Source organism: Lithobates pipiens, unplaced genomic scaffold (assembly GCF_037356315.1).
Source record: "Lithobates pipiens isolate NorthernLeopardFrog02 unplaced genomic scaffold, aLitPip1_a1.2 Scaffold_35, whole genome shotgun sequence".
In the NCBI taxonomy this organism is placed as follows: Eukaryota; Metazoa; Chordata; class Amphibia; order Anura; family Ranidae; genus Lithobates; species Lithobates pipiens.
The window spans coordinates 4,621,032-4,639,802 of NW_027507811.1; the positions used below are offsets into that span (position 1 = coordinate 4,621,032).

General features: G+C 47.4%; 2 protein-coding genes across 2 annotated transcripts in view; one reads left to right on the forward strand and one right to left on the reverse strand.

The window, feature by feature from the left end:
* The window catches only part of LOC143955622 (uncharacterized), a 280,961-nt gene that overhangs the window by 82,265 nt on the left and 179,925 nt on the right, over positions 1-18,771 (reverse strand). The gene's annotated exons all lie outside the window — the stretch shown is intronic.
* Positions 3,189-18,771, forward strand: part of LOC143955344 (uncharacterized) — a 52,713-nt gene continuing 37,130 nt past the window's right edge. The window contains 5 exon segments of the mRNA XM_077465412.1: positions 3,189-3,616; positions 3,706-3,801; positions 4,039-4,242; positions 4,367-4,508; positions 5,237-6,840. Of these exon segments, the coding sequence (XP_077321538.1) occupies positions 3,778-3,801; positions 4,039-4,242; positions 4,367-4,508; positions 5,237-6,840 (1,974 nt within the window). The 5' untranslated portion in view covers positions 3,189-3,616; positions 3,706-3,777.

The following is an 18,771-nucleotide window of genomic DNA, read 5'->3' on the forward strand; positions in this document are numbered from 1 at the left end:
GCTGCATCTGAGGGGAACTGGTGAGGCTGCTTTGATCTCCTGTACCATGCCTGCAGTCTCTGACCATCTCCTGTACCATGCCTGCAGTCTCTGACCATCTCCTGTACCATGCCTGCAGTCTCTGACCATCTCCTGTACCATGCCTGCAGTCTCTGACCATCTCCTGTACCATGCCCGCAGTCTCTGACCATCTCCTGTACCATGCCCGCAGTCTCTGACCATCTCCTGTACCATGCCCGCAGTCTCTGACCATCTCCTGTACCATGCCTGCAGTCTCTGACCATCTCCTGTACCATGCCTGCAGTCTCTGACCATCTCCTGTACCATGTCCCCAGTCTCTGACCATCTCCTGTACCATGTCCCCAGTCTCTGACCATCTCCTGTACCATGTCCCCAGTCTCTGACCATCTCCTGTACCATGTCCCCAGTCTCTGACCATCTCCTGTACCATGTCCCCAGTCTCTGACCATCTCCTGTACCATGCCCGCAGTCTCTGGCCATCTCCTGTACCATGCCTGCAGTCTCTGACCATCTCCTGTACCATGTCCCCAGTCTCTGACCATCTCCTGTACCATGTCCCCAGTCTCTGACCATCTCCTGTACCATGTCCCCAGTCTCTGGCCATCTCCTGTACCATGCCCGCAGTCTCTGACCATCTCCTGTACCATGTCCCCAGTCTCTGACCATCTCCTGTACCATGCCCGCAGTCTCTGACCATCTCCTGTACCATGCCCGCAGTCTCTGACCATCTCCTGTACCATGCCCGCAGTCTCTGACCATCTCCTGTACCATGCCCGCAGTCTCTGACCATCTCCTGTACCATGCCCGCAGTCTCTGACCATCTCCTGTACCATGCCCGCAGTCTCTGACCATCTCCTGTAATATGTCCCCAGTTTCTGACCATCTGCTGTATGAAAATATTTTTTAAAAACAGTAATTTTCGGTATCGGTGCTGTTTCGGTATCGGTTTCGGTTTTCGGCCTAGTGTATTTTTCATTTTCGGTATCGGTTTCGGCACCAAAAAACCCATTCGGTGCATCCCTAATATTTATGGCAACAAAATGATAAAAAAAATGTGTTTGGGTACAGTGTCACATGACCGCACAATTGTCATTCAATTTGCGTCAGTGCTGATAGCTGAAAATTGGCCTGGGCAGGAAGGTGTATAAGCGCCCGAAGGGTTTTTTTCGAATGAGGAAAAAAACATCGGGTTAACGGCCGATGTGGACGCTCTGAGGAGTGATGAACCCCTGGACTACTGGGTGGGCAGGCTTGACCTCTGGCCAGAGCTTTCCCAATTTGTAATGGAACTATTGGCTTGCCCCTCGTCCAGTGTCCTGTCCGAAAGGACGTTCAGCGCAGCAGGGGGGATCGTGACCGATAAGCGCACTCGCCTAGCTCACGACAGTGTTGACTACCTCACATTTATAAAAATGAATGAGTCATGGATCTCGGAGGAATTCAACACATGTGACCAGTAGACCATGTATATGCATAACTCTATAAACAATTTATTTAATTGAGCACACGGACCTTTTTTCTACCCTTGACTCACTTCCTTGTACAAAAAAAGCACACCGTACTATATGCCCGTACCCTTCTGTTTGAAGAGGTTGAGCGGTGTCATATTTTTGGGTCCCGCAGCAAGTTGCTGGTATCAGTGCTGGTGTCAGTGCTCTCTATCGCGGTGCTGGTGTCAGTGCTCTCTATCTCGGTGCTGGTGTCAGTGCTCTCTATCTCGGTGCTGGTGTCAGTGCTCTCTATCTCGGTGCTGGTGTCAGTGCTCAGTCTCTATCGCGGTGCTGGTTTCAGACAGTGAGGGAGATAGCAGCGGAGAAGCCAATCAGCAGGCAGTGCCAGCACCATGGCTGAGGATCAGCGCTGGACTGGCACCTCCAGACCACCACAGTGGAGCCCTGCATAGGTGGGGGTAAGGGCCGGGCAGAGGGAGGGGCTCAAGCACAGATTGGGACACTGGCACAGGACTGCGCTGCCCTGACTGTGGCACTGATCATCTCCTGCACCCCCTTCATAGCCTGCCCTGACCTTGCCTCTCCTCCATGGCCTTCATGCGCTCCTGAATTGTCAAAATTTCACAGATAAAAAAAGAATGCTTGTCGTTGTTGATCCCAGATTCATTTCATACATGTGTTATGTCAGTGTCCATGTTGTGGGACAATGTGTGCACAGCTAGTAAGCATTTTGTGGCTGAAAATATGACCTGGAAGTTTTTTAAGGTTCGCCTGCCATTAAAGCGGTTCTCCATCCTAAAGGGGAAGTTCCGCTAATCTGATCCCTCCCCCCCTCCGGTGCCACAATCGGCACCTTTCAGGGGGGAGGGGGGTGCAGTTACCTGGATAATCAAGGTATCTGCACCCACTTCCGGGACAGACCGCCGTGGATGCCCGCCCCCCCCCCCCCCGTTGTGTTCTGGGAAACGCACAGTTCCCAGGACACAGCGGTGACCAGAATAGACGCACGACTTGTGCATGCGCAGTAGGGAACTGGGCAGTGAAGCTGCAACGCTTCACTTCCCAATTCCCTGACAGAGGATGGCGGCGGGGACAGCAGAGAGACGAGCGGTCCCTCGTCATCTGCCGCCGACATCACTGGACTCTGGGACAGGTAAGTGTCAATTTATTAAAAGTCAGCAGCTGCAATGTTAGTAGCTGCTGGCTTTTAATATTTTTTTTTTTAGGTGCAGAACCGCTTTAAAGTCAATGGGGTCCTCCGCGAACCTTGTGGTTCGAACTTTTGGCCACGTTCGCGTTGGAAGTCCGTCCATCACTATTAGTAATGTCTCCGGAGATCACAGGAATATGATGTGTCCTGGCAAAGCCCAAAGACAACGTTCATCTTTCAGTTTAGGAGAGGAGGGACGCACCCGGGAGAAATCATTCTGTGTACAGAAACCTCACACAGCTCCTCCTCCCAATGTCCCTCCAATCAGAGTTAGAGAATCCTATGACATCACACTGACCTCACAGCTCCTCCTCCTAATATCCCTCTATTCGACTCTCCTTTCCTGATGCTCTTTAGGATGTGGGCCGGCCCCTGACCTCCTCACTTTCAAAGTAGGGCTGTTGGACCTCCATTGTATGTAATATCAGAAACCTCAACATGAAGTGGGGTTTAAATAAAGAGACCTGACCAGTGAGGTGAGGAGGATTCTGGGAACGTCATTTGATTTTACTATTTGTCTTCAGATCTAGAGTTTTCCTCCTGTGAAGTCTGGAGATCACATGACCATCACATTGCCTCCACCTCCCTCCCTGATAGAATAGAGAAATACAAAGAAGATTCTAGAAGTCACCAGAGAGATCATCGAGCTGCTGACAGGAGAGGTGAGCGGAGCCGGGAAGGACGTCATGATGGACAATCAGCCGCCCCTCACATCACCGGGTAAGAGGAGACTTTATTGTAAAGGAGAGAGCAGTACGGAGGCTCCACCTAGATCCCCCATCATCTGATAAACACATAGAAACAATGTATTCAGTCAGTGTGTGTGTTTCCTACAGATGGATCCAGTAATGGGAACCCACCAGAGAGATGTCCCCGTCCTCTGTATTCCCGGGATTCCACACAGGAAGGTCACACCATCCCCCACCATCATCAGGTAGATGAGGAACAATCACTGATAGTATCATTAGGATCTGTACATTATCTGCATTGTTACCATTGATGTCATTTTTATTATATATTCAGAGTGGAGACCTGAGAGATCCTAAAGTTGTTGTTAAAGAAGAGATAAAAGAGGAGGATGATGAGGATGGGGTGATGGAGGAGTCAGAGCATCACCAGGTAGATGATTGACAATTATTGGTAGTTCTGATTTATCTACAACAGGGATATGCAATTAGCGGACCTCCAGCTGTTGCAAAACTACAAGTCCCATCATGCCTCTGGGTGTCATTCTTGTGGCTAGTTTCGCTATGCCTCATGGGACTTGTAGTTCTGCAACAGCTGGAGGTCCGCTAATTGCATATCCCTGATCTACAAGCATGATTGTTACAATAAATGTTTTATTATATTTTTCAGAATGAAAAGCCAGAGGGTAACATTGTTGTTAAAGAAGAGTATAAAGAGGAGGATGAGGAGTATGGAGGGATGGAGGAGTTTTCAGAAGGACACAAGGATATGATGGAGCCACCAAATACCAGGAACCCACCAGAGGGATGTCCCCGTCCTCTGTATTCCCGGGATTCCACACAGGAAGGTCACACCATCCCCCACTGTTACAAGGTTGGTGGGATGGAAAATTATAAAACACAGACTCATGGGGACGATGTGTGGATTTTCTATATGATGTCACAATAATAAATCTTCTATCTTACAGATGATTTTCTCTCTCATTTTCTTGGTTTAGAGTGGAGATCCAATGGATATAGAATTTGAGGTGAAATCAGAAGAAGAAGAGAGGTATGTGAGGGATGATCAGCAGTCTATGGAGGAGGATGGAATAACGGGGACATTTATAGAGGAGGACACTCCTACAGAGATCAGCACAGGTGGGTCATTAACACTAAATCCATTCCTCCACCCATACTGCTCACTGATTGGTCCAGAGTAGGGCGGGGGCTGGGTGATATCAGCCTGTAATCCCCTGGTCACTTTCCTGAGCTGTGTTCCCCGTCCTGTATTCCTGGATTTCTCTCCGATAATCTTCCTTCTCTGTGCTGCCGACACAATTTAGGCATCTAGACTGGATTTATGGAGATTCTGGGGATCAGCCGGCAACAAAATTTCACCATAGGTGTTACTAGACCTAGGCATCTGGGGTATGTACCTTGAGTCTTTTGCCCCATGCCCGGGTCCAACAAGATCCCAGGCAGGACAATTCTCCCCGGGGTTACTTGCTCTGTTGTCTGCTGGCTGTGCCGGGTGGAGGGATATGTCTGTATAGTCTCAGACCCAAGTCACTGAGTGCAGTCTCAGGAGATGGGAGGAGCGGTGTGGGACCTCTACAACTTGTCTCATGTAATCATTTCAGCCACCAATATTATGAATTCTGATCCTTACACTGTAATTTATATTGTACATAACATGCAGACTTTTCCATGGTGATAATAATGTGATAACATCCTCCAACTTTGGACCCTTAAACAGAAAGTGATAATGGGGGAGGAGTCAATAACCCAATGATGGGGGTCTTCAGGATCAGTCCAGTCTTCATCTTGGTTGGTTAGGGGAACCAATCAGCTGATGTCTAGTAATAATCTTTGTATTTCTATTTTAGTAGATGGACGGGAGATGAGGAAAACCTCAGAGGATTGTCTCACTTTGTCTCCAGACTGTAAAGTAGAAGATGAGGACATCACACAGTATAGTCCAGGAGAAAACCCGACTACCTCAAATGTCCATCCGGCACCACACAGTGTAGATGGACCATCGTATTCCTCTTATCCTGAGGAACCTCAGACTGTGCGGGACGGTGCCGGACCATCGTATTCCTCTTATCCCGAGGAACCTCAGACTGTGCGGGACGGTGCCGGACCATCGTATTCCTCTTATCCCGAGGAACCTCAGACTGTGCGGGACGGTGCCGTCCTTTCAACAGATAAGCCATTTTCCTGTGCTGAGTGTGGGAAGTGCTTTGATTATCAATCCAGACTTAATGTACACAAAAGAACTCACACAGGTGAGAAGCCGTATTCCTGTCCTGAGTGCGGGAAATGTTTTGCACAAAAGGCCAGTTTTTCCTATCATCAACAATTGCACACGGGGGAGAAGCTACATTCCTGTCCTGAGTGCGGGAAATGTTTTGCACAGAAGGCCAGTCTTTCCGATCATCAGAATTTGCACACGGGAGAGAAGCCGTATTCCTGTCCTGAGTGTGGGAAATGTTTTTCACAGAAGTCCAGTCTTTGCTATCATCAGAAATTGCACACAGGGGAGAAGCCACATTCCTGTCCTGAGTGTGGGAAATGTTTTTCAATGAAGTCCAGTCTTACCACACATCAGAGATTGCACACGGGGGAGAAGCCATATTCCTGTCCTAAGTGCGGAAAATGTTTTTCACAAATGTACGCTCTTTTCCACCATCAGAAGTTGCACACAGGGGAGAAGCCATATTCCTGTTCTGAATGTGGGAAATGTTTTACAATGAAGTCCACTCTTTCCGATCATCAGAAAGTGCACACGGGAGAAAAGTTGTATTCCTGTTCTGAATGCGGGAAATGTTTTTCAGTGAAGTCCAGTCTTACCACACATCAGAGATTGCACACGGGGGAGAAACCATATTCTTGTCCTGAGTGTGGCAAATGTTTTTCACACAAATCCTATCTTTCCTGTCATCAGAAATTGCACACGGGGGTGAAGCCATTTTCCTGTTCTGAATGCGGGAAATGTTTTTCACATAAGTCAAAGCTTTCATATCATCAGAAAGTGCACACTGGGGAAAAGTCACATTCCTGTCCTGAGTGCGGAAAATGTTTTTCATTGAAGGACAGTCTTACCACACATTTGAGATTGCACACGGGGGAGAAGCCATATTCCTGTGCTGAGTGCGGGAAATGTTTTTCACAGAGGTCCCATCTTTCCGGTCATCAGAAATTGCACATGGAGGAGAAGCCATATCCCTGTCCTGAATGCGGGAAATGTTATTCACAGAAGTGCAGTCTTTCTTATCATCTAAAATTGCACACGGGGGAGAAGCCATATTCCTGTCCTGAGTGCGGCAAATGTTTTTCACAGAAGTCCCAGCTTTCCGAACATGAGAGATTGCACACAGGAGAGAAGCCGTATTCCTGTCCTGAGTGCGGGAAATGTTTTTCCAATAAGTCCAGTCTTTCCAGACATCAGAGATCTCACAAGAAGAAGAAGCTCCTTTCCTGTCCTGAGTGAGGGAATTGTTCCTCACTGAAGTCCTGTCTTCCTGTACATCAGGGGGTCCCACACAACCCTGGAGGTGTATTAGGGAGTGCGGGAAATGTCTTGTATATGAATGTTGCTGGACATGTGGGGAAGAAGCACCCCCTGATATACACCTCAGATATACTCCATGGCTGATCTTCATCATGGAAGAAACAGTTGATAAGGAGATCAGAGATCACCAAAGACATGGATGAAGTGTTGTACCGTGTCGGCCATTGATAGCAGGAGAAAAATAAAAATGGAGTCATTACCTCTCATTGGCTGAGTACATTTTGTGGCGTAAACTCTTGCAAGAGGTCTGTTTTTACTCAAGTCGTCCTTTGGGACGAAACACGTTAACCCCACCACTTAAAAAGAGGTCCTTTAGGCCTTTTAAAATAAAAATGGAGTTCTTACCTCTCATTGGCTGAGTACATTTTGTGGTGTAAACTCTTGCAAGAGGTCTGTTTTCTCAAGTCGTCTTCAAGGACGAAACGCGTTATCCCCACCACTTAAAAGTCAGTCCTCTAGGCCTTTTAAAATAAAAATGGAGTCCTTACCTCTCATTGGCTGAGTACATTTTGTGGGGGAATATTTCACAAACACTTACAGGTCTGTTTCGAAAAAACTGTGTTGAATGAATGTGACGCGCATTTCTCCAGCCGTGACAAATATTCGCCATATTTATATAATACAGTGATTTTTTTTTTTTTTTACAATCATCGACTCCATCTAGTGGCCATAATGTGTTATTTCTGTAATTTTAGGGATTAGGGTTTTTCAGAAATAAAATTATACCCGCTAGATGTAGCTGTCGATTACAGGAAATCGTTTTTATAGAATCGGGGGCAGAATTCGGCACGGCTGGGAAATGATTGTAACATTCACCCTTTCTCCCCCCCCCCCCATTCACACAGAAGGAATGTACACATACTTCCCCCCGGAGAACGGTTACGCCACATTTTTTACGGTTGTACCCCCTAGACCAGCCCCTTTTCTGACACTTTTTGTTTACAAGTTAAAATCTGTATTTTATTAATTTTTTTCCAAAACAACAAGTTTATTGGTGGTTGTAACAACATGACATACAACGAGCAATGTACACAGGGGCATCAAAACGACCGAATCACATTCACATATGATATACAGAATACACAGATTATCTATTGTTTTGTTGGTCATACTTCATGTATGCCCACCCGAGCATATCACCGCCCAGGCCCCCCCAAGCATCCGCCGAGGGGGCAAGGGGAGCAAAGCCGCCCAGGGGGGGCCACGCACCTCTTCAATATAGGCCAAATTCACTCAGCCGGCACCGCCATACAGCCTCCTTACCCCTGCATCCCAGCGGTTATCTCACCCGTTGAACTAAAACTACATGACTTAAATAGTTCCTAAGCCATGAGGCCATTCAGCACCCTCGATGCGTTCTGTTAAGATAGATCCGTGCAGGTATCCGGACTGGCGATCCACCTGTCCCAAATCCTATTATACTTGTTGGGGCATCCCCTATAACCTTCTTCAATGGCAGCGGTAAATTCACCTCGGCTATCCATGCCCTGACTGTGAGAGGTACAGTTCGTAGCCACAGCCTGGCAATCAGCTTCCTAGCACTAAACAGAGTCTCATGTAGGAAAACGGTATGACATTGGTCAGTCTGTGTATCGGTCATAAGCCCGAGTAAACATAGTTTAGGGTCAACTTGTAAGGGGGGAACCCATGTGGTCATGCAGGAACTGAATGATGCGTAACCAATATGCCTGAATATCCGGGCATGCCCAAATCAGATGATAAAATGTGCATGGGTGGTCCCCGCAATGCGGGCACCTCGGGTCCTGGGATGTTTTGTATTTGCAAATTCTTATTGGCGTGAGGTATGCCTTATGTATGATATAAAGTTGGGTTAGACGGTCTGATAACCTAGGGGAAGCTAGCTTGACATTGGTGAGAATATCCTCCCAGTCTTCAGTATCCAGCGGGCCCACCTCCTTTTCCCATCTATGTTTAGCTACTTCCGCAATCCTGGACACCGCGCGCGTTCTAAGGAGAGTATATGTGGTGGATATTAGTTTGGTGGGGTCCTCCCCCCACCATGATGCCCACCAGGGACAGCTCTTGGGGGTTTGGGAACCCGTCCGTAAACTGGGCCCGAAGGGCATGAGAGAGCTGTACATAGCGAAAAACCATATGTGAGGGTATTGCGATTTCCTCCTGTAGCGTACGAAAGCTGCGGGTGCCCAATGGGGTAACAACCTGATATAAGTACACTACGCCCCTGGAAGCCCATAAACCTACTCCTGGTAACGATTGGAGCTCCCCAAGTTGGGTATGGTGCCACAGTGGGGTGTGAGAATGTACCCAATCAGCCCCGATCATCCTTTGTGCAATGTCCCATATGTGCCTGTGTTGGTCCAGTAGGGGATTACTACCCTTCCCTCTCCTGCCACTCTCTCTCCCCCCTAAATAAAACCTGAAGAGGGGTGTGAGCATGGCTGTGGGGCTTCCCACATGTCAGCGTTTGGTATCTGGGTCCGTCCGACTTCAGCAGGTGTTGGAAATGGGATAGCTGGGCTGCAATGTAATACGAGTGGAGGTCGGGGAGTGCTGTTCCCCCTTGATCAGTAGGGTTCTTAAGCCAATTTGTGCCTCCCAGACCCCCAGATAAAGGTATTAAGGATAGTGTCCAGTGTTTTTAATATCTTGAGGGGTATGAGAGGGGGCAAATGTCACAATTTATAAAGGAATTTGGGCAAAATGATCATTTTTATCAAATTGATCCTGCCCATTACTCCCAGGGGAAGTCGGGCCCATGATTGGGTTTTGGTTTTCAGGTAGGGGATCAGTGGCAGGATGTTATTTGTGATAAATTCTAGGGGCTCCCTGGTGGCCTGGATACCCAAATATTGAATGGAGGACACGATTGAGTGGTAACAAAGCTGCGTCGCAGGTAGGGGGGGACACATCTATGGGCAAAATCTGAGATTTGGACCAGTTAACCCGGAGGCCCGAATAAACACCAAATTCCTCTATAGTCCGAAGGGCCGCCCGTAAGGACGGCCCCTCGTCTGCCAAGTAGAGAAGCATGTCGTCGGCGTACATGCTCACCTTCTAGACGAGGGGGCCCGACTGAAGTCCTCGAATATCAGCGTTGGTTCGGAGAGAGGCCGCAAGCGGCTCCACCGCCAAGGCATACAAGAGCGGGGACAGCGGGCAGCCCTTCCTAGTCCCCCGCCTCAGAGGTAATGGTTCTGACAGTTGCCCATTCACTGCTACCCGAGCCTCCGGGGAAAAGTATAACACCTTAACCCATTTTATAAAGTTAGGGCCAAACCCGAAGCGTCCAAGGCACTCCCACAAATACTCCCACTCTACAGAGTCTAATGCCTTGGCAGCGGCCAATGCCACCACGACCCTGGCACCGACCATCTCATGGCAAGCTTGAAGGTTCATGTGTAGTCTACGGATGTTCATTGCCGTGTTCTTACCTGGCATAAAACCAGTTTGGTCCGGGTGGATCAGGGAAAGGATATGTGGGTTCAGCCGGGATGCAAAAATTTTGGCCATTATCTTTATGTCTACCTGGAGCAGAGAAATCGGTCTGTACGATTCAAGGAAACGGGGGTCCTTTCCTGGCTTCGGGAGAACAACTATCGTCGCTTGCCGTAGAGTATTGGGGAGGGACCCAGAGTCAAATAAAAAATTGTATAAATTGAGAAGTTCAGGGACTAGCACCGCAGGATATCCCGCATAGAAGTCTAGTGGCAGCCCATCCTGCCCAGGGGCCTTAGATGCTGCTAGAGATGAGATTGCTGCCTCGACCTCCCCCTTGGTGAAGGGGAGCTCCAATTTCGTGGCCTGGGCCGCAGACAGTTGCACGAACGGGACATTCCGCAGGAATGCCCGAGTCTCCTGCACCGTAAACGCCACTCGGGATGTATACAATTCAGCATAGTATTGCCGAAACAGCTCGGCAACGGCCATCGGGTCTGACACCAGGGTATTATTCTTGTCTAATAATGATACCACCACCGGCGGCCTGGCATCCTGGTGAGCCAGGTACGCCAGGAGCTTTCCCCACCCTCTCGCCCTGTTCAAAAATGCGTTGTTTCGAAAAAAAGTGTTTACGCCTAGCCTGCTCATAATGTAATTGATCTAATTGAGCGCTGAGGCGTTGGCCTGCATAGGATTAGACATAAAAGCATTCGTCGCCAATTCTAATTGTTCCATCGCCTGTTGTGCGGCCGCTTTAATCTATTAATCTGGCTGATCAAGGTGGAACGGGCATGTATTTTGAATGCTTCCCACACTGGCCCCCTTCCCAACTCCCCCCCCCCCCCCCCCCCCGTTAAAATCCGTATTTTTTTGCTAGAAAATTTCTTATAACCCCCAAACATTATAAGCTATATATATACTGTGTATATACAGTGCTGTGAAAAAGTATTTGCCCCCCTTCCTGATTTAAATTTTTATTTTATTTTTCATATTTCTCACACTTAAATGATTCAGATCATCCAACAAATGTTAATATTGCACAAAGTTAATCGAGTAAATACAAGATGCAGTTTTTTTAATTATTATTATATTTTAATTATTATTTCATTTGTTAAGGGGAAAAAAGCTGTTCAAACCTGCCTGGCCCTATGTGAAAAAGTAATTGCCCCCTCCCATGCTGAATTCATGAATGAACTGTGATTAACCACAATTTTTTGGAAAGCTGAGACAAATTTCACTTGCCACGCCCAGGCCTGATTACTGCCAGAACTGTTGAATCAAGAAGTCACATGAATAGAAGCTGTCTGACAAAGCGAAGCACGCTAACAGATCACAAAAAGCCGCACATCATGTCACAATCTAAAAAAAAAACAAGAACAGATTAAAAAACAAAGTAATGTACATGTATGGGTCTAGGAATGGTTTCAAAACCCATTTCTAAGGCTTTGGGACTCCAGTGAACCGCGGTGAGAGCCGTTATCCACAAATCTAGATAACTTGGAAGAGTGGTGAACCTTCCCAGGAGTGGCCGGCCAACCAAAAATGACTCCAAGAGCATGACGAGGACTCATCTAGGAGGTCATAAGAGAACCCAGAACAACATCTAAAGACCTGCAGGCCTCACTTGCCTCGGGTAAGATCGGTGTTCGTGATTCAACAATACGAAAGAGACTGGGCAAAAAATGGAGATAACTTGGAACGGTGGAGAACCTTACCAGGGGTGGCCGGCCTACAGAAATTACTAAATAAGAGCATGACGAGGACTCATCCAGGAGGTCATAAGAGACTCCAGAACAACATCTAAAGACCTGCAGGCCTCACTTGCCTCGGGTAAGATCGGTGTTCGTGATTCAACAATAAGAAAGAGACTGGGAAAAAAATTGGCGTCCATGGGAGAGTTCCAAGGCCAAAGCCACCGCTGACCAAAAAGAACACAAAGGCTCATCTCACATTTACCAAAAAAAAAAAAAAACATCTTGATTATCACCAAGACTTTTAGGCAAATATTCTGTGGTCTGATGAGACAAAAATGTTACTTTTCGGAAGGTGTGCGTCCCGTTACATCTGGCCTAAAACTAATACGGCATTTCCTAACAGGAACATCATACCAACAGTCAGATATGGTGGTGGTAGCGTGATGGTCTGGGGCTGCTTTGCAGCTTCAGGACCTGGACGACTTACCGTAATTGATGGAACCATGAATTCTGAGCTCTACCAGAAAATCCTAAAGCAGAATGTCCGGCCATCAGTTCCAGACCTCGAGCTCAAGTGCACTTGGGTTATACAGCATGACAATGATCCGAAACACAACAGCAAGTCCACCTCCTAATGGTTCAAACAAAGCAAAATGTAGGTTTTGGAGTCGCCTAGTCAAAGCCCGGACTTAAATCCAATTGAGATGCTTTATTATGACCTTACACAGGCCGTTCATGCTGGAAAACCCTTCAATGTGGAGGAATTAAAACCATTCTGCAAAGAAGAGTGGGCCAAAATTGCTCCACGGCGATGTGATATTAAAATAAAGTTGCGCTGCAAAATGTCGAATAAGAGTGATGATCACGGTGAAAAAAACGAAAAAAAACCCTCACAACAAAAAATCAGATTAGACCCATCAAATGAATCGTCCTTTCTGGTTCAAGTGTAATAAAACACAAAATAATACTAATGTCCTTGATAAGAATACTGCGGATGAGAGAAATATTCAGATGAACCCCCGGCAGAAAACAAATCCTTCCGGTGATGGTATCTAAGGGTCCTTACCGGATCAGTTGGACTCCCGTATGAGCGGAGTCAACTAGGCAGGCAGACACAGCCCTCTGCGGGGGCAACTGGAACTTCTGTGAGCACAAACTCCGCCGACGAAATCCGGAAGTGAACGAGGGGACGCGAACTCGCCAATCACCACTGTAATCCAGCGCGATTCTCCAGGAAGGGATCCAAGGTTTCTCAGCCGAAACAAGTGACAGCTTATCAGCTGATATATCAGCTTATCTAAAAAGGAAAAACGCGCAGACTCGGACCGGACGGGTGCGGGTAGGAAAGGGGAGGAAAAAATGGACTCCAATAGTGAATTACCATTAAGATCGAAGAGTCAATTTTAATATATAAAAAAAGCCGGTGGTTTACCCCACTAACGGCCACAATACGTGATGTGAAAGACTCATTGCCGGTAATATCGAAAAAACTTGATTGCAGTTGTTGCCGCCAAGGGTGGCACAACCAGTTATTAGGTTTAGGGGGTAATTACTTTTTCCACATAAAGCCAGGCAGGTTTGGACAGCTTTTTTGCCTTAATGAATGAAACTATTATTGTAAAAACTGCATTTTGAATTTACTCAGGTTATCTTTGTGTAATAAGATTTGTTTGATGATCTGAGTCATTTAAGTGTGACAAATATGCAAAAAATATATAAATAAATAAATAAAAAAATAAAAAAATATATAAAAGTGTAATAGGTTGTCAGAAAAATAGAGGTGTCATTTATGCTTCTAGAACTGAAGGTGCTCCCTGCATGTTGGACCTCTATGTGGCCAGGCTGTGTAAAAGTCTCACACATGGGGTATTTCCATATTCAGGAGGAGTAGCAGAATGCATTTTGGGGTTTAATTGGAAGTACGCATATGCTGTGTGTGACAATTTTGTGTAAAAATAAAAGAAAACCTTGATTTTTTTTTTCCCCCCCCAAAAATGGTGGCAAAAAATTACAACTTCAAAACACTTGCCATCCCTCTTACTAAATACCTTGGACTGTCTATTTTCCAAAAAGGGGTCATTTGGGGGGTATTTGTACTTTTCTGACATTTCAGGGCCTCAAGAAATGAGAATTGTCTGTCAGTACATCAGGTGTGATCAATTTTTAATGATTTGCACCATAGCTTTTAGACTCTATAGCTTTCACACAGACCACATAATATCCACTAATTTAGGTTATTTCTACCAAAGATATGTAGCAGTATAAATTTTGGCCCAAATTAATGAACAAAAGTTACTTTTTTGCAAATTTTATAATAGAAACTAAAACAAAAGTGGTTTTTATTTTTATAATTTTCTCCAATTTTTTTTTTTTACTTGTATCGTAAAATATAAAAAAAAAACACTGTTGATTTAATACCACCAAAAGAAAGCTCAATTTGTGTAAAAAAAAAATATATATAAAAAAAAAAAAAAAAACAATAAAAATGTTGTTTGGGTTCAGTGTTACATGACTGAGTAATTGTCATTCAAAGTGTGAGAGCGCTAAAAGCTGAAAATTGGTCTGGGCAGGAAGGGGGTGAAAGTGCCTGCCATTGAGGTGGTTAAAAACTTCCATAGGTGACACTTTAAAGAATTTTAGGGCTTATTAGGCATGAGCTTCGGGTTCGACTTGAACATCGTCTGATCAGCGAATTCCAAATGTTATGGGCCATTCGTGCCAAATTTGAGTGGTGCGTCACAGCCCCTAATTCACTGCGCCATCGCAGTGCATTGCTGGCTGATGATTGGACAAGCATGCACTATGACCCGCATGCTTTCGCCAATCACAGCTCAGAAAAAACGGAGAGCCATGATTGGCCCAAGCCAGGGTGGCTTTGGCCAATTATGTCTTAGGGGGTTTAGTACACGCCACACAATATATAAGGCCGCCTGCGTGGCGGCCTTGTGTAGTGTGTTGCGGTGTCCTTTGCACGGTGTGCACCTGAAGCTTTACCTGAATACAATTTCCGTCATTCTCATACAAATACAGGCAAGGAGCTGCAGTATTTTGTTTTAGTGTCCTTTGCACAGTGTGCACCTAAAGCTTTACTTGAATTCAATTGCCGGCGTTCTCATACAAATACAGGCAGGGAGCTGCAGTATTTTGTTTTAGTGTGCTTTGCACAGTGTGCACCTAAAGCTTTAACTGAATACAATTGCCGGTGTTCTCATACAAATACAGACAGGGAGCTGCAGTATTTTGTTTTAGTGTCCTTTGCACAGTGTGCACCTAAAGCTTTACTTGAATACAATTGCCGGCGTTCTCATACAAATACAGGTAGGGAGCTTCAGTATTTTGTTTTAGTGTCCTTTGCACAGTGTGCACCTAAAGCTTTACCTGAAGACAATTGCTGGTGTTCTCATACTAATAATACTACAGGCAGGCAGTTGATTCTGCTAGCTGCAGTATAATCAGTATATATATATATACGTCCCAGCTTTGTGCAGCTACATCTCCCTGCAGACCATTAGTATGTCTGGAATGCCAACAAGGAGAGGCAGACAGTCACAAGCCAATAAAAGAGGGCAAGCTCTGTGTCTAGAGGCAACAATGCTGGTCGTGAACACGATGCATCCTCATCAGCATGTGGCCGTGGGACACACTCGTCCTTTTTTTCGGCAGCTGGCCGCGTTGAGCCGCAACATGCTGAAGACTTGGTAGAGTGGATGACCAAGCCCTCCTCATCCTCACCCAGGCTCAGGGTACTTTGTCTGGCAAAGCAGCTTCCCTCGGCTCAGTGGCATCAGTCACTCCTTCCCTAGCCCCACCATGTCCTCCTGAGGAGTCCCCCGACTTGTTTGATCACAGTGTTGGGTACATGCTCCAGGAGGATGCCCAGCGTTTTGAAGGCTCTGATGATTGTACCCAGCTAGAGGAAGGCAGTAACGTGAGCCCAGAGAGATGGGGTGCCCAAGAAGGACAGCAATCTGGCACTCATTTTCCCCCAGCTGCAGCATACTGCCAGGTTTGCTCTAGTGATGAGGAGGGAGGGGATGATGAGGTCACTGACTCCACGTGGGTGCCTGACAGGAGGAGGAGGAGGCACATCTCCAACGAGGCATGATGCCCTCCAGTGGCCAACTTAAGGGCAGCACACCAACTGCATCACACCGCAGAGCTCCGCATGTGCAGGGCGCTGCTGTTTCTGTGTGTTATTCCAAGAGTTCTTTGGTGTGGGCCTTTTTTGAGACGAGTGCATCAGATTGCACCGCTGCTATTTGCAACACATGTCTCAAGCGTATCTCGGGTGGCCAAAACATCACCTGCAGGTCGTTGGCAAGCGTACCTAAAAGACCCACACCAAAGAACAACGCAGACCTCTGCTTGCTCCTCATTAGCTGGGATCTCCACCCCCGCTATACCTTCAGTCCTCTCTGAAACCTGCACTGAGAGGAATGAAGGTGTAGAATTAGGTGTGTCACAGCCAAGTACTTGTGGGCAATCTGCTATTGGTACACCAACATCAGATTGTACCAGGTAAATTTCCCTTCCCCAGCTGCTGCACCGCCAAAACAAGTTCACTCCCAGCCATCCATGTGTCCAGCAGTTGAATGCTAGCTTGGCTAAATTGCTAGCACTTCAACTGCTGCCTTTTCAGTTGGTAGACTCTGCCCCCTTCAGTGAATTTGTGGAATGTGTGTTTCCTCAGTGGCAGGTTCCCAAACGCCACTTTTTTGCATGGAAGGCGATTCAGGCTCTCTACCGGCATGTGGAAGGCAATGTCTTGGCCTCGCTGGACAGGGCAGTTAGTGGTAAGGTGCATATTACCACTGACTCATGGTCCAGCAGGCATGTTACCTATCTTTCACGGTGCGTTTGGTGACTGCTGGCAGCTGGGAAGGATGCAGGACAAGGTGCAGTAGTGTTGGAGGTTGTTTCGCCAACACGCCTCTAAAATGCTACTACTGGTGATTCTGACACACCTCTCTCCTCCACCCCCTCCTCTTCTTCCTCCATGGCCTCTTCCTGTGCTACGCAAGTACATAGGCAAAAAGATGCCATGCGGTGCTTGCGCTGGTGTGCTTGGGGGACAGGAGCCACACTGGGGCAGAGATTCTGTCAGCTCTGTAGGGGCAGGCTGAGAGGTGGTTGACGCCATGCCAGCTTAAGCCAGGAATGGTGGTTTGTGACAATGGCACCAACCTACTCTCCGCCCTCCGACAGGGACAACTGACCCATGTGCCCTGTTTGGCTCATATCCTTAACCTGGTCGTGCAGCAGTTCTTGGGCAGGTAACGGGCTTACAGGATGTCCTGAGGCAGGCCAGGAAAGTCTGTGTGCATTTCCCCAGTCATATAATGCCAGTGCTCGGCTGGCTGACCTCCAAAAGGAATTTAACCTGCCCAAGAACCGCCTAATCTGTGACATGCCCACCAGGTGGAGCTCAATGTTGGCCATGCTGCAGCGGCTGCACACATAGCAGAGGGCCATCAATGAGTACCCATGCAACTATGGCACCAGGAGAGGGTCAGGGGAGCTTGTTTTTTTTCCCCACGCTAGTGGGCCATGATCAGGGATGCATGCACTGTCCTGTCACCATCTGAGGAGGCCACGAGAATGGTGAGCAGTGACACTGTGGCATCAGTGACACTGTCCCTCTTGTCCACCTGTTGGAGCACAAGCTGCGTGGAATAATGGACAGGGCACTTGAGGCAGGAAGCGGAGGACTTCCTTACCTTTCAAGGCCCCCGTTATCCAGACAGTATTCCTGCTGACCTGCCAATCACACAGGAAGCGGAGGAGGAGGAGGATTATGTCAGCATGCAGGTGGAGCCTAGCACTCAGCATCAGCAGTAAAGGATCATTTACAGTCCCAAGAAACCCATAGACTTGTACGTGGCTGGGAGGAGGTGGCTGCGGATCATGTTGTCCTTAGTGACCCAGAGGACTTCGGACCGAATGCCTCAGCTAACTTACGCTGCATGGCCTCCCTGATCCTGCAAAGCTTGTGGAAGGATCCTCATATTCTTCGGATCAAGGAGAGGGATCATTACTGGCTGCCAACCCTCCTTGATCCACGTTACAAGGGTAAGGTTGCGGACCTTATGTTGCCGTCGCAGAGGATGAAACATCTTCAGGAGGCCTTGCAGAAAGGTCTGTGCAACGCGTTCCCAGAGCCTGGGAGGTTACAAATTCCTGGTCCTGGACAACGTGTTGCTAAGGCTTCGGTCAGTCACAGAAGGAGCGGTGGAGAAGGTGGCCATCTGACCAATGCGTTCAGACAATTTTTTAGTCCGCAGCCCCAAGGTATGATCGGTTCCAGCAACCATCGCCAGCGTATGATTTACATGGTGCAGGAATACCTAGGGGCAAGATCAGACTTGGACACCTTTCCCACCAAAAACCCTCTGGGTTACTGGGTCTTGAGGATGGATCACTGGCCAGAGCTTGCACAGTATGCAATTGAGCTACTGGCCTGTTCTGCATCCAGCGTTTTTTCAGAACGCACATTCAGTGCTGCTGGAGGCTTTGTAACCAAACACAGGGTGCGCCTGTCCACCGACTCGGTTGATCGGCTCACCTTCATAAAAATGAATCAGTCTTGGATCATCACCAGCTACCAAGCACCTGATGCTGATGTAACCAAATCATACAATTTTTGATCCAAAACTTTGCAGCAGGGCTCATTCCTGCGCTTCAACTAGAGTTTCTGTGAGGTGTTGCAGTGTTGTGGCACCAGTGCCTAAGGTCC